Source organism: Hydractinia symbiolongicarpus, chromosome 7, assembly GCF_029227915.1.
Source record: "Hydractinia symbiolongicarpus strain clone_291-10 chromosome 7, HSymV2.1, whole genome shotgun sequence".
NCBI classification, from domain to species: Eukaryota; Metazoa; Cnidaria; class Hydrozoa; order Anthoathecata; family Hydractiniidae; genus Hydractinia; species Hydractinia symbiolongicarpus.
Window position 1 is genome coordinate 12,140,644 of NC_079881.1, and position 16,964 is coordinate 12,157,607.

Here is a 16,964-nt window from a genome sequence, read left to right on the forward strand (position 1 = left end):
TGTTTGTTGATTGATTTATTTAGTTACTCGTCATTGAATTTTTGTACAAAGTCGTATAAGCTATGCTTAACTAAAATTCATCTGCTGAAAATAATGTAAAAATCGCATGTATAATTCCTATATATTACATCTCGAATTTGTATATAAAACTAGTTACAAAACTAGCATAAAACTAGTTACAAAAAATAGGGTGTATACTAGTTATAATATTTTTCAGGTTTTTCACAATACGTTGGATAGATGAAAGTTTTTAAAAAAGATGATAGACACCGCTTCATTCGAATACTGAATAATTTTTGTCTTTGTGTAAAAACTACCTTCAACTCAGAGACCTTTATCTTGAAAATCTTTAATTTTCTCAAACCGAACGATATAAGGATAAGTTATCCACTGACAAATCCAGCAACAGGAGTTAAAAAATTATTCTTCATATTATAATAAGAAAAAAATTATAAATTAAATACTGCAATTAAAACTTCGTTCCCATGAGATTTTTTCTCTTCATGCTATTGATGTCAGTATGAGATGACAGAAGCCCTAGGAACGAGTTTACAACAGCTATATACATGTCTTTTTAATTCACATATTCACAAATTAAATAAAAAACCATACCAAGGATGGTATTAATTAAAGAGTCTTCTCACAGAACATAAGTTTCATCTTGTCACCCTTTGTTGCAGAGACGCTGCAGTTGTGTTTGAAAAACAACCCGAAAACAACTAGGTGTACGAAAAGTTACTATCGCGTCTGAAGAAAACAAAAATAAAAAGTATCACAAATTTACAGTTTCAGAAAAATTTTTTACAGAACAAAATCTATGAACACACTTCTGGTCTTCATCTGCTTATCTCATCAAGAACTGTTTCACCTATCTGTATCGTACTCTCCAACCTGCTCGTTGAAAGTCATTTAAAAGTCCTGAAACTTGCAGGAATAGGCTAGTGAAACGGGAACTGAAGAAGAGCGCTCTCTGTTCCACGCTTGAGTGTCTACAAGGATGGAACGTTTCCGATAACCCTTCATATCAGGCTCGAAATGATGTGAGTCTCTATCCTGCTTTGATGTAACTTCCGCTAGGTGCCTTACAGCGTCCTGTCGTTTAAGTACACTTTTAACGTCTAAAGGCATACTTCCGTTAAAGGAATGTTCAAAAACGGATTCCTCGGAAACCTCTCTCCGAACCGATTTATTATCTGTATTAGAGTTTAATCGAGTAATTTCGTTCGACTTATTTTCTTTATTCGAGTTTAACCGAGTGAATTCGTTGGCGTTGACAACTTCTTCGCCTCTTTCTCTGGGCGAAGCCGACGGATAACTTGCAGAAATGCTTGAAGATGTGCGTATGATATCGGACCTTGTTGACAACAGCTCGTTATTTTTCTTGTTACATTTTGGCAGAGTCATAACTGGACTATCTGTGTAAATCGTATTTTCTGTGCCGTAGAGCAGACGAATCTGATCGAACGTCATCAAGCCCTTAGCGGGTAAACTTTGGCTTTTGCTTTCCAACGTAAACAGTCTCTCCTCCTCTCCCGACACCTTACGTTTTATGCTATCGAGTAAGTCTTTGTTCGGCCGTTTTTTGTAGGCGTACTTGAAACAGGCTGTGTTTTTGCTTTCGTCATCAGAGCAGTCGGATACCTAAGTGAGAAACATGGTAAAAATATATATCTAGCAACGGTTAGACAAGACTAAGTGAAGACAGCAATAAAAATATCAACTTATAATATTATTTATTCATTTATGCTGAATTCTATAAAAAGACAAACAATCTTTTGACAACTATAAACTAAAATAAAAATGATTGAGATGCACAAGTTCTTCTTAAATATAAACAATTGATAAAACAGGCTCAAATTAAAGCCACGTTTAAGTTAAGCCAAACACTTTATATTTTGGCTTGTTACACAAAAAGCGTGACTTACTTTATCAAGAGAAATCGGAACATCTTCTTCAGTATCAGGTTCTTTCTTTGCCCCGATGTCTGGTACTTCCAAACTCTAAAATAATATTTAAACTTTCTACTCAAGAAAAGAAAATACCGACACTTTCTAACTGTTTTATATTACCAAGAAAGGACGTTTAATCGACTTTTTTTCTTGATAATTATTTGTTATTATGCTGACTAGTGAAAACTTCTTTTGCATTTTTAGTAGTCGAAGCAGTTTAAATTAGATGTTGGCAGACGAACATACTTCAAAAGTGAACGATCCACTCGATCTTGAAAGTTCGCTACCAAGTCTTTTTTTGGTGAGAACAAGCTCTTCGTTTGTTTGTCGTAAACAAGCCCTGATGTCTTCCACCTCTTCTACAGCATCTCTAAATGAATATAAATAAAGAAATATTTATTAGTAAATTTTAGCACATTATTAATGTTTAGTACAACTATTATTATTTGGAATATTTATACAGGATATAGTCATTTCAACCTTGTCATCAATGTGGGTCCTGTATTTGATGTATATTATAGGTATACAACAGCACTGCCTGTCCAAATTCCCTCACATAGCATAGGTTGACTAGCAGCTGTAAAAAAAACATGCCCGGCCGTGGACTGAACCACAAATCTTGTGATTATAAAACGAAGTTCATAACCACAAGGCCACGCGCCGTTAACAGACCTTTTTTATAATATAGATAGCAGCAAACAAAAAAAGATCATTTGGTCTCTAGCAATAACAGCCAGTAGTTATATCATGAACAAACTAAGCATTGCAACTAAAACCCATGTGAAACGAACCTGTATTTTCCGTCAAGCGCAGAGTTAATAACCATTTGGTTGTGAATGGCCTCATCGTGCTCCCTCTTGTACCTAAGCAACTCTTCTTGTGAACTTTCGGCAGCTTTCCACGCTTCGTCTCGCTCCTTCATTAACCTTTCACGTTCTTCTTGCAGTGTTTTCTGATTCTCGCGGTAAGTTTTGATGTCACTTTGATATCTTTTGTTATTTCGCAATAGGTAAGCGTTGTCGCAATCCAGAGCTGAAAAAGACACAGACCTCAACCTTTTAGTCTCCAAAGACATTTGAAATGTACCTTTATAAACGTAATATTTCTCTTTTTTTAGACGGAGTGGGCTTATCAAAGAAAGGGATTAAACAATGTAGAGTATTTAAAAGGGGGAAGGTGTCTAAATAACGGGGGGCGGGGATAACGGATAATACGGATGATAATAGCGGGGATAATAGTTACGGCATAATACATGAAAGACCATCCTTATGGGCAAACCTTATCGGTGAAAAATCCGCTAGTCAGTATTTACGTCGGTGAAAATTATCGTCAACTGGTTAAAAAATTTGTCATTTTAAACTGACGAAATATCGGGCGGGCTAGCTAGAGAAAATGATTTTTTAATTTATGTTCTTCTAAATCATCATCAACTCCTTATCAATTACAATACAACCACCGTCTTCCGGTATTACTAAGCCAATCTAATGATGTTTTTACAAGAGCAGAAATACTTTTAGATACAACAGCCTTTGGAATGACTTTACAGATTTTCTGAAGCGTAAAGGTAGCTCTGTGACCCAAAATAATTGTTCTTGTTATTTACATCCTCCTCCACACCATCTTTATTCATCCATCGAAAACTTCTTACTCGTGACAAATTGACTCACTGTTATTAAAGATGGCCTCCTCTGTTATTAATTTCGCCCGATAAAAAATCCGTCGCTTAAAATTTTTGTCACCTACCAAAAAATTCGTCAGTTTTACCCACCGATTTATCACCGATAAGGTAGCAACTAACAGATAAACCGATAATTACAAAGAAGAGAATGCTGAAGCAGAAGATACTTTACTATACACGAAGAACACACGAGATGTACCATGCAACATTAATAGCAACTACGTACTTAACAATGACGCATGTTATTATGACAGTCCAAAATTACATCCTTACTGCTTTACCCTGCAAATGGGGGTTTTAAGGACAACAAGATAGCTGCACAGCGTGCAGTCAATGTTATAGTGGAGCTGGGTTTTTTTTACTGAGAATACACAAAGCCTATTTCTAATCATCAACGCATTGCAAACCAATAAAAACTCAAGCCTAGCATATGCAACAGGTGATGCTAGGCTAATTATTAAAATTCGTTTTTATTACTTTTCACAAACGCAAGACTGAAATATAATGAAATAGAAAAGTTACATCATTTTTTTTAAGTAATAAGGTTTTTAATAAAAGTTAAAAGTTGTACCAGTAAAAGCATGTTTTAATAACACAATATCCCTGCATAAGAGCTAGTTTATGTCCATAAACTATATACAGCATTGAGAAAACACTTTAAAGCATTGAAGATAAGAAATTCATTAAGGCAACAAAAGGTTGACTTTGCAATTTAGGTAGCATAACTAATGCTTGGTGCTTGTTTTACAGAGGAAAAATTAAACAGGGCGGCTAAACTGTAGAACCCTCCTGTTTAGTCACTGAGCAGCGAGCTCAATAATAATATGCATATTTTATTTAAACTGGTAGCCGAATTGTTATTTTATGCCAAGGACGCCTGAAAAAGGATGACAGGGAGATATTTCATGGGCGAAAATCTAAAGATATCTGCGATAGTCAACCGTTGTTTTATGGGTTAAAGGCTAGTCCATCTAGAAATTCCGTCAAAACGTAAACATCGAAGCTCGTTTATACCACTAGGATAAAATATTTTATTCTATTGCTATGTTGAAACAAACACAATAAATTATGATGTATGAAAAAAGCATCATAGCCAAAATTTGCAGGATTATTATTACAAAAGCTATATATGCTTCCCTACTACTTTGTGGCTAGCTTCAGGTTGGTAAAAAACAACACAAGAAGTAACAATGGCTAGCCCAAAATGGACTCATACCAAACTAAATGTAAACTTGAGAGAAAAGCACAAAATAGCTATCTAGTTGTCTGTATGTATATATTACCTGAGCTTTGTGTTCCACAGCTAATAATGTTAACCAGTCATCGAGATAGCTCAGACAATGAGTGAAATGGGCAAACTAATTTCTCTTATTAAGCAATTGAAAGTTTGAAAAAACTAAACCCCTGTTAATGTACTTTCACATCTTCGTCTACACAAATTACACATTAAAAATACATTCACCATACCTGTGCATCGTATACTGATATCGTTGATTTGGTCTCTGGCGCTGAGGTAGGAGACAGAAAGTTCGTCTTTATGTTCCTTCAACTTGCATTTCTCTCTGTCGATGATCGAGTACTTGGCGTTGAGCACTTCGCTGTATTTTCGAAACTCGTTTAGCTCTCGCTTTAACTCGTCCCTCTCTTCTGCCATACAAGAAAGTCGCAGCTTCAAGTCGCGATTTTCCATCTTGTAGGAGTCGACCTGTCTCATTTTGTCGTGATGTGTTATAACTTGTTCGTTTAACCTCTTAGAGTTTCTGCGTTCGCTATCACACATGAGTGTAAGGTCTAAAACCTTCAAAAGTAAAGTTAAAATACAGTAACACCAACTAGCACTCCAGGTTAAACTGCAAAAAACTAAATTAATAATTTTGTGAATTATCAAATATTGTCCACATTTTCTTTAGAACAAAACAGTATCCTCTTCCTTGTCGTGAGTAGATTACAAATCTGCGTTTTATCAAACAATGCACTCACCTCTTCCTTTAGCTTTGTATTGAACAATTTCAACTCTCCGTTTTCTTTTCTGATATCATCAATCTCTTCCGTCTGCGCCAACAACTTTCCCTGCAATGCGATGATTAAGTTAGTTTTCTGAACGATCTCTTGTTCAATAGCCCGTTGCAAGCATTGAGCTTGAGCGACGGCTTCGTTGTTGCCAGCACAATTCTCTTCAGTGAGGCGTTTCACTTCGGAACTTTTTTCAATAATTTCCTGGTAATAAAATTTGAAAAAAATAAGTTTTTTAGCATAATATTAGCACCTACAATTGTAGCTATCCTATGAAGTTTATAGCAAGAAGGGCACTGTGTAATTGAAAGGCAAAGTGAAAATAATTTTCACTCAAGCGTCCTACATCGTTTCAGCGGAAACTCCCATCTTAGCTATCAAACCTTGTTTTGCCAAAAACACCCATCTTCTACCCTGGCGGTAGATTTCGTTTTTGGAAGACCACTCTTCCCCCTCAACTCCCAATCTCTTTCAGGTCGAACACACCTTCAACTCTTTTATGTGCTGCTGTTGCATCTGATTCTTATTGTTAGCTTCTAGCAAATGCTTCTCGATAATATTTTTCTCTTCTTGTGCTTTGTGCAAAGACCTTGTGATCCAAGATAAATCGTTGGCCGTTTGCTGTAATTGTTTTGCAAGTATGACACGATCAAAATCGATCAGTTCTTTGCCAGCCAAGCCTACAAAAAAAAAAAGAAAAATACAAAAAAAATATCCTTTCCTGTAAAATCTGCCTGTAATGTAGTCGATATAAAACATGCTGAAATTTAACTGTACGCTGTGTATCAAAGCGTCACCACTCTGCCAATACTTTAACAACACAAAATCCAACCACTAATATAATCCCAGCCTAATATATGTTCTTTAAAAATAGTATATATGATAAAAAAAGTTAACGATTACCTGTTGTCCAGTTCCAGGTACCATTAGACATATGTGGAAAAGGTGTCATTACTAAAAAAGGATATTATTATAATTTTTCTATCAAATTCAAAATATGGCAAGGTGAACAATGACTAATAAAAAAGACAATAAATATAATAACAACATTAAACAAATAAATGACACAGGAACTGTAAAGATAATAAATCAACTACCTGCTGTAATAACACCAAAATCCCTATTCTCAGAGAGTACACAAAAATTACAAATCTTGTAGGTATATTCGATAGGAATACTTGGCTTTACCTTACTCAATAGAAAAATTAATTGATGTAAGGTTAACTTTCTCTGTGCGTACCTGCTGTAGGCTTTTTCCCAGTACACTGTTCATATAAACAGGGATGTTCATATTCAAGAGAATCAAAGAAATGCTTTACTCCAGCCACGCCTTTGCGTTTTATGACATCCAGGAAAATGGAAACTTTTTGTTGGCGTGTGTTTCCTGTTTTGCTTATAATTTCACAATCTTCGTCATCTAAGACTGATTTACTTCGAAGATAGCTAAAGAATTAAAATAGATATAAAAATAATAATGAAAAATAACATTTCAAAAAGTTATATATAAAACTAGTGAGTTGTTATAGTTACCTCATTATAAATTGGCGCTCCAAGTCAAGATTTGTGACAATATTTAAGTGATTACGATCAATAACTTTTATGCAATCATATTCATCTTCATCCTCCTCTTCTTTCTCATTCACCTGAACTGCATCCTCAGTAAATGCACTCATTTTTCTTCTATTTTTAAACTAAACAGTTAGGACACAGTTTATTCATAGTAACACAGAATCACGCCAAATCGCAAAACATGTCACATGATGACGGAAGTTAATACTGCTAACATGTTCATAGACACAGTACATGAGTTTCAAGCACTATCAAAAGAGTGAAACAAAGATATGAACCAGACAGAAAAAATATGGAAATAAATAAAATATGGAAATATGGAAAGTCAACAACAAAACTGAAAGTTATACCAAAAAAAAATAGCCCTACATGCAATGGCTTGTGGCGAATAAACATACTTAAATTTTGTCTGCTGAAACAAAATACTATCCAATCCTTTTTTGGGTAGAATAAAAAAGCATGTATTATAGCTGGAATTTTGTTTAGCTAATAAAACAAGATAAAACAAATGCGTTATGACATTATAGTTTAGAGCTTCAGACTTCAATTTTCAGAACTTTACTTTCTCAGTAAGTAAATATTACAAAAAAATGTGTTATTTTGCTTAAAATTTAGCATAATACATCTGTAAGTTTTTTAAAAAAATCTTAAGGGAATTGATATTGCAGGTTTCAGGCCTAAAACGCAGTTCCTTGTGTTGCGACACTCTATCTTATTTTTGTATACAAAAGAAAGTCCATGTAACTTCAAAATAACAACAAACATGGTCATATAAGCCTATCATCATCATCATCATCTTCATCATCATCATTCTCGGCTTAAGGTCCGTTTTCTATTCCAGCATGGGTTGGACAGGGTATATTTATGACCCTCTTCCAATCTGATCTAGACTGTGTTAGATTTAAACTCCACTTCCTCTGTATCAAGTCTGTCCTAATAACTTCCTGCTAAGTCTTTCTCGGTCTGCCTCTGGGCTTTGCCCCGGGAACTATCAAGTCTCTACACTTTCTTACCCATTTATCCCCCTCCATTCTTTCCAAGTGCCCCAACCAATTTAATCTTCTTATCTGGATAACATCTTCAATTCTACGGATACTGCTTCTTAGCTCATCTGAACCTACTACAACACAAAACAGTGGCAAACTTTTATTTTATTCAAACTTTCCAAAGCGTCCTGCAGCAAACTAAAAGGAAGCATGTCAACTCGATATAGAACTTTTATCAATGTGAGTTTAGCTTTAGTAAAATATATAAAAACTAGTTTGTGGCCCATGGATAAAACTACAGGTTCGCATGTTCCTTATTAACGGCATTCTGTGTGTCTCACTGCTTGTGGTTTCCTTTTTCGCAGAGACAGACAATGGCTATTATTATAGAGACATATAAAATCAGTTCCATTTTTCTCTCACACAAAATGTCTTCTTATGTATTATCATAAATTACTCATTACTTATTAAATTAAAAGTTCTTTTAACAATGAGATGTTTTCAATGTCACAATGAAAACTTCTAATTTAAAATTTTTATAAATAACATTAGTCATAACAGCACAATTAGTATGATTAAGCATTGTCATGTTACATTGATCAACCTCACATGCTAATATATCCCAAAAAAATAGCTATATATCTGTTGATAAGCTGATATTGTGCAGCATTCATTGGTCAAATTTTACATGTTCGAATTGAATAAAAAATCCTTAGAAAAAAAGACTTTAACAAAAACATTATGTCATAAAATAATAATAAAATAATAATATGAATACATACACGAAGACTGGTCATTTAAAACAAATTGCTGAATGTAAAAAAGTCTTGTTAACTTTTTTCTAATATATTTTGTCAAAAAAATCTCCAATCATAACAACGAGGACCAATTTTTATTAATGCAAAATAATTTAACAAAAAAATTACCATTCAAACAATATAAAAATTGTTATGGTATTACATCATATTTTGTCACATACAAACAGAATCTATAGTCATGCTAACAAATTATTAGATGAATAGAAAGATCCACTTAAGTAGATAAACTTTAACTGGCCAAACAGGTATCTCGGAGTAAACTAAATGAATCGAAACTTAACCTTACCTCCTTATAACACAGATACAAACAATTATAACTACATCATAAATCATAAAGAAAGGTTAAAACGTAATGTTTACACTACTTATTATTTGTTTTACAAACACTACTTTTCCTGTTACAGTGTGGAATTAAATTTATTTAACAACTTTCTCACACAAATTTAAAAACAACAAAGAAGATACATAAAGAAAAAAAATTTAAAAGAATGATTAAAGAATGAACATATTGTAGCTGTGGCTTTTCATGTTTTATTAAAAACATGCAAATGTCAGAAATTAAAATTCCATGACCTCATCTGGTAGGTTTAAACAACACAGAACAAACATACCTTATGTATAACATAACAATAACAAAAAAAAAAGAAATAAGTAAAACCTATGTGTGTGTATTTAAAAAAACAGACCTTCATTTTTTAGTTGATTGTCATTTCCTCAACGTCAGTGACAAAACAGTCTTTTTATGTCCTAATAATTGGTTGTGATGCGAAACAAACACAAATAAACAGAAAAAATACATACAAATACCAAAAAATGTACACAAGGTTTTTTTCTATTATCCCATAATTTTTTTTTAAAAAAAATGTTCCACAGCATGTAAAATGTTTGTAATTGCATGTACACATTTTACACAATTATATAGGGAACTGCTAATAACATTAAAACTTGATTGATTAGAGATGGATACAAGATATGAAAGTCCCATTCCAACACGGTGTTGCTTTATGATATACATCAGCAAACAACATATAAGAAGCATAGAAAACCACACAAACATCTCAGCACTTCCTTAATAGTTTTGAAAATACATTTCCCTACATGTTAAATAATTTTCCATTTTTAACTAAGTTAAAGCAAGAGTCATAGTTGTGACAACAAAATTACTAATTCTCAACCGACAAACAAATTAAAGTTGTTCATCAACAAGAAAATATAACTTTCACTAAACTAATGTAATTTAAAATAATAAGGACACAATATTAATAATGTATGACTGTATAAATCATGCCACACAATTTATAATATATAATTAGGCCCCTTTGGGATTGGCACAAAGGACAACTTATACACATAAAAGATATATTATTAATATTGCATTTTCTTTTTTGGTTGTATTTCTATTTTTTGTTCATAAAAATTATGACAATTAAGTTTATAACATTTACTTTTCTGAAAAAAAAATTAATAAATGTCCCTGCTGAATTAACTGTCTCAGCCTAATTAGCGCCCCCTGTTAAGATGAAATTTTTAAATAAGCCTAGTGTCATTTACAGTAATTAAATTTTTCACACCTATTCAAACACAAAAAGGGACAAACCTTTGTTGCAGATAAATATGATATGTTTTGATATCTCCAGTAACTTTGCCAAATTTTAGTATAGGGCCACAAAATTTTCTTTTTAAATTAAATTTTTTTAAGGATATTAACAGACTTTTGCCATCATTCAAGAGGACTTTTGCAAAACACACAAAGACTTTGATTCAAATCAAGAACAGCCGTATTATTCAATCTGTTGGTATAAGTAACCCTGTACAATAGCTTGCCAAGTGTTGCAAAGATAATGGATTTCATTCGATCCATTGTCCAATGTGCAGGTTTATTTATACCATATATCTCACATATGCACTGATGTTCCTATAACATATCCAATTTGTCTAATTTATTTTTTTTTTACTTTAAAAAGCTTTTAAATTAAAAGACATAATTAAATAATTTTATGAAAGGTAATGGCTACCCTATTAGTTTCTTAACATCATACAAAACTGGACACTATCAAAAGATATCTTTCTTTACATCATCAAAACTGGAAAACATCCAAATTTATTCTAAACACGTGAATATTCTAAAATAATAAAACAACAAGTGAGGTAAGGTAGTTTCGATAGTAAACCACTTATGTACATAGAAGTTCTGAGAATCAATTATATAAACAATAAATAGATATTATAAGGTTAGAACAGGAAACAAAAAATACATAATATAGCTATTAAAGAATTTTTAAAGACTTTAGAGAGACATGGTAGAAACAAATGAGTTTTTTGCCAAGAATTAAACAAAAATGAATGCAGTGTGAATTTGTAGTTTAAAAACAAAATAATGCAAGTTAAACATTCAGTCATTTCCGAAGATTTTTTTCCTCTTTTGAATTATACCTAATTTATAAAAAAAATTTTTTCCAAATCTATGTATAAAATATTTATCATCATCATCTGTAAATCTGACCCTTATAGTATATCCTATTTTTGTTGAAATAACTAATTTTAAATATCTTTTTTTTAATACAGCTAAAAAAATTTAAAAAACGATCTTTCAGTCTCGGCTGAAATTTAAACTTTTTTGATAAGGTATAGTTTGGTTAGTAGTTCATTTTTCACAATCTATTGTATAATAACAAACGCAAAACCTAGTCGCTAAATTGCCAATGTGGAGAGAAAAATACCAATACAAATTAATATACTTGCATATACTTGCTAAACTTGCAAAATTAATTGGTAAAAATATTTGCTAAAAACATTTTAATTGTCAACCACAGAAGATATTAGAAAATAAAAGAAATGCAAAAGTCAAGTTAACTAAACATTTGTGGATTTTTTTTATCTAGAAATGTTAATTTAAAACAAAACTTGAACTATTGTTGCAACTAAAATTATGCATTAGTAATAACAAGCATTTTTAAATCTGTCCACACAAACAAATTGAAAAACTCCAGCAAATATAAAACAGCCATATTAGATTTACCTGTCAAGTTTTAACAATTACAACCAACACAATCAGACAACAAAGTCTTATAAAGGTGATCTTTTTATCTTCGTATATACCAAAAGTTTCCTACTAAACGTTTTGACACAAGGAAATTTATTAGGTCAATGACACAGAAGAGCAATTAAATTTAAGAATTACTACAATGTTCAGTTCCTGATACAGGATAAAAATAATGTTGTCCATAGTAACACACTATGATTTTACAAAACATTAATTAATTAACACATTAAGTTAATGATCTATGATTGTGTGGAAGCACCCTTCTAGAAATGTTTTTTTATACAAACCAACCAAGAAAGGAGTTTGAAGGTGTTTGTTTAAAAAGCTTCAATTATCTCAATACCCTCTTGAGAGTCTTTATAATATATATAATATATAATATAAGGTAATCTAGTAATATTTAAAATTATTTTGCATGACTTTAATCTTCTAGTATAGAAAGAAAAATAATAATTTTGCTCCAACAAAATTGTAAAAGTAAGCATGGATGAAGGCATGACTACGTGATAATGGCTTGATATATTTGATTGATGTTAAAAATAATTGACATTGGCAGAAAAGTTTTTGTACGTCTGTAACCATAGGTATTTCAAGTTTTGCCTCAAAACACCACTATGGTTTATTCTTCACTGGTGACCAACTGTTTTTAATGATGCAGTTGAAGCGCGAAAACTAACTGTTTTTTTGCTAAGTTTGTTGTTCCTGCATTACCATAGGAGGCAACTGGACTATGCTCTGGAAAAACAAATACTTTTTCCGTTGTTATATCTTTGGCTATTTTTTACACATCTAATCGCACAATGCCTAGGGACTTTTTATGTGCGATTTTACCACGTCAAATAATTGCCAACGCGAAGGAACTTGTTTTGAAAATATGTTGGTAATTACCTCGGCAAATGCCGAGTGCCATATCAAATTACAAAGGTTGTTACCGCCCTTAATCATATTCATGCTGGAGGGGGAGGGGTGATGCAGCCCCCTCTCCCTTCCCTCTTTAACAAGTTGCATCTCAAATAAAAAGTCTTTTGAAATAAAAACTATGCATATTTTATTTTTCGTTTGATTGCTCAGCTATGTGAGAACATATGCAGAATTATTTCTATTTTTTCTTTAAAAAAAATTATTCTGAAAGAACTTTATGCAGAATTATTTTAATTTTTTTTTAAAAAAATAATTGTTCGAAGGGAGCTTTCGTTTCACTTTGCCGCCTGAAGGTATATGTTTTGGCTATGCAGTCAGTAATAATTAAAGCGCTACCGAAATAATACCTAAAAGGGTCACGTGCCACTAAAAAAGACTGGAGCAAGAATGAAAATTTTTAACGAAGAAGAAGGTCGAATATAACCAAAGTGGCGGTCGAGCCACAAGAAAATAAATATTTAAAAAGCTATATCTGGAGTTACATGAAGTTTTAACAAAAAGTAAATACATTTAGCATTTCTCATGCAAATCTTTCAGATGAGTCCAACTTGTAAAAGTACCTTAAGATTCCTTTAAGGTATAGGACACCTAACCTCTCCCATGTTCTGATTATATTTAACTTGCATGGGTATGCACTCTTCTGACGATGAAGGTCGGACTGACTTGTGGCATGGTTCCAAATGGTCTTCCGTCTTTCGTTTGAGTCTCAGTGTAATGCACCAGCGAAGCATAAGAGTGTCAGCACGAAGGAAAGGGGCCAACTTCAATGTTCTTTATACCGTACGTTCTTCATAATAACACCGAGCGTTTTTGATTGTGGCATTCATTTACATTTCACAACAAAATTATGTCGGCAACTTTTTTGTGGATGCAACTACGGTATCTTTGTATTTTACGTCAGCAATTATGTTAATGTGGATTGAGAACCAGAGAAAGCCTAGTGGAAGAAAAAAAATACACACATATTTTGTTTACACGTTGATTTTATTGTGTAAAGCATTCAGAGACTTTAAAACAATTTTAAAAAAATGCACACCATGGCACGCACAGGGCCTTTTGCGCGTGCGGTTTGTCACACTCGCAACTAAAACTCACGGCAAGGTCTGAGTGACAAATTGTGAATAGAATAAAATCGTAACGCCATGTATGACGCCAAACGAACAATTTTTAAACATGTATAATTGTGTTTGTTGCTTACTTTTAAAAAAACCACATATATTTGATGGAGCCTGTTTTTAGAAGCTCTTCTTGTTTGATGATTCAAATTTTCAAATGGCTAGCCTAACAAATATCAAGGGATTTACCCTGTTCATTATTTCCAGTAGGGTCAATGGCTTAGATGGGGAGTCCTAGAGTATTTATTTATTTATTATTATTATTATTATATAGTATTTATTTTGAGCTAAGCAGACGCAATCAGGGTACGTGTTCTACCGGACAACTCCCTGCAACATTCAACAGCCCACAGTGTACTATCTCCAATTTCCCTCACATGGCTTATGTTAATCCGGCGGGGCTATGGTACCGTATTTTGCCATATATAACCTGCAGGTTATAACTTGATTTTTACAACTTCCACTGTGGGTGCGGGTTATAATGTGGTGCAGGTTATGTGATAAGCTTTATATTTTCTGTCATTTATTGTGAAATTTAAAGTTTATACATTCAATGAAGAAAATAGTACCAACGGGATTGCTGAGATATAAATACATAACAAAATTCTATAAACATTAGAAAAGAACGTTCTGTATGTTAGTGTTGATCATATGCTTATTACTTGTTTCTTTATAGTGTAGCATTAAACTGGTGGGTGTAATAAATATATGTGTACATCGTTTCACTATCTATGGTTATTATCAATTTTACATGGTAGCAAAGGGTAGTTGAAGAATTTGAAGATGAGTGGCTATAAAAAGCCACCAGTGTTCAATAGCAAAAGACAAACCATATGACAGATATTGTGAAGAGTTACATGCTTGGTGCATTGTTACAGATTTAGATAAAAAGAAATGGGGAGTTGCAGTAGCATTGTCTTTTCTGAAAGATGATCCAAGTGGTGTTAGAGACAAAGTGTTTAATGAACTGAAACTGGAAAGTATTAAAGCTGATGTTGGCGTAGAGAAACTTATTGATTATTTGGATAAACTTTTTAAAAAAGATGAGCTAAGTAAGGTATACAAACGTTATACCATATTTGATAGATACGTACGTGAAGCTAACCAGAAAGTTGAGGCTTTTGTTTTGGAATTTGAAAAAAGGTATAACCGAATAATGCAAAAAGATATGAAATTGCCTTCCTCAGTCTTAGCATTTAAACTACTTGATGCTTCAAAACTTTCTTACAAAGAGAGACAACTGGTGTTAACAGGTGTTGATTACTCAAAGAAATAACAGTTATTTGATCAAATGAAAACTGCTCTCAGAAAGTTCTATGGAAAACAAGCTATCCCATCTGAGAGTGATGTTTCTGGCATTGCGTTTGAATCCAGGGGAGCCTCAGCTTCAGAAGAGATACTTTACAATTGTCCTAATAAATATCAACATAACCGTTTTAGCAGACCACAGAGAATTTTTAGGCATGGTGAAAATGAACATTTTCAATCTAGAAACACTGACACTAAAACAAACCCATTGGGTTTCAATGATAAACCTACAAAATGCAAAATTTGAAGTCTATTTTGCATTTTATGAGAGATTGTCCTCACAGATGGTCCATGAACTCTGGGGAGCATATCACATTATTTACTGGATCAAATGAAAGTGAGTTGTGTTTACTTACTAGTGAAGCAAGAAATTCGACAGTTCTTGATTCAGACTGCACATCTACAGTTGCAGGCAGGCATTGGATGGACTGTTACCTAGAAAAGTTAGATGCTAGAGAATCTAATCTAGTCCAGCACTGTGATAGTTCAACAGTCTTTAAATTTGGTGAAGGAGAAACAAAGAAATCCAGAGGTAGTGTAACCTTCCCATGCGAGATTGCTGGAAAAAGCATTTTCATCAAAACGGATGTGATTGATAGTAAAATCCCATTATTATTGAGCAAAACTGCAAGGAATAATGCCAAAATCAAATTACACCTTGAAAATGACCAAGCTGAAATTTGGGGCAAAACAGTAGACCTTGATAGTACCTCATCAGGACATTATTGCATTCCGCTTGACAAGGAAGAAATACCAATTTCTGATTCCGTTTATACCTTGGAAGCTGATGTATCCAGAACAGAGAAAAAGAAAACGCTTGTCAAACTACTCAAGCAATTTGCCCACTCTTCACAAGGTAAACTGAAAGCCTTTCCGAGTGATGCGAATGTTTGGGATGATGATTATCAGTCTATATTAGATGAGGTTTATGCCTCTTGTGAGATATGTCAAAGAGTCTGTAAAACACCACCACGACCAGCAGTTTGTTTACCTTTGGCAAATCAATTTAATGAGACTGTAGCTATGGATTTAAAAAAGTGGAACAAGGATGTAAACATTCTATATTTGCTTGATCTCTTCAGCCGATTTACCACTGCAAGAATCATCAAAGATAAAAAACCATCCACTATCATAGATAATGTTATGCAAATGTAGATTGGTTCTGCATTTAGAGCCCCACAGAAGTTCTTGGCAGATAATGGTGGCAAATTTGCTAATGAAGATTGTAGAAATATGTGTGGAAACTTAAACATTCAAGTCCTTAACACAGCTGCTGAAAGCCTGTGGCAAAATGGAATCTGTGAGAGAAACCATGCTGTTGTCGACAGATGTCGACAGACACTGGCAGGCAATCCAACAGTGTCTTTGAAAATGGCTCTAGTGTGGGCAATAAATGCAAAGAACTGCCTGCAGATGTGGGACGGATTTTCTTCCAATCAATATGTATTTGGACAAAATCCTAATCTTCCCAACGTGATAAGAGATTTGCCACCAGCTCTTGAAGGTACAACAATGAACCAAGTGTTTGCAAAGCATATCAACACTTCGCATGCTGCTAGAAGAG

At 33.2% G+C, this 16,964-nt stretch overlaps 1 protein-coding gene across 1 annotated transcript; it reads right to left on the reverse strand.

The window, feature by feature from the left end:
• LOC130648385 (interaptin-like) lies at window positions 1–16,510 on the reverse strand. Its single transcript, XM_057454428.1, has 11 exons — window positions 13,538–16,510; window positions 7,171–7,331; window positions 6,881–7,083; window positions 6,544–6,594; window positions 6,127–6,320; window positions 5,608–5,844; window positions 5,095–5,425; window positions 2,741–2,981; window positions 2,196–2,319; window positions 1,926–2,000; window positions 1–1,641 (listed from the first exon to the last, which is right to left on the reverse strand). The coding sequence occupies exons 2-11, from the start codon at window positions 7,311–7,313 to the stop codon at window positions 910–912; spliced, it is 2,331 nt and encodes a 776-aa protein (XP_057310411.1). The 5' UTR covers window positions 7,314–7,331; window positions 13,538–16,510; the 3' UTR covers window positions 1–909.
• Window positions 16,511–16,964: the final 454 nt, after the last annotated feature.

What these genes read in the sequence shown, in the direction of transcription:
- LOC130648385 (XM_057454428.1), bottom strand. Translation starts at nt 7,313, where the DNA reads ATGAGTGCATTTACTGAGGATGCAGTTCAGGTGAATGAGAAAGAAGAG. An exon ending in GAGCGCCAATTTATAATGAG is followed by an intron (nt 7,084 to 7,170) that starts GTAACTATAACA and finishes TTAATTCTTTAG; the next exon opens with CTATCTTCGAAGTAAATCAG. An exon ending in GTGGATCGTTCACTTTTGAA is followed by an intron (nt 2,001 to 2,195) that starts GTATGTTCGTCT and finishes ATATTATTTTAG; the next exon opens with AGTTTGGAAGTACCAGACAT.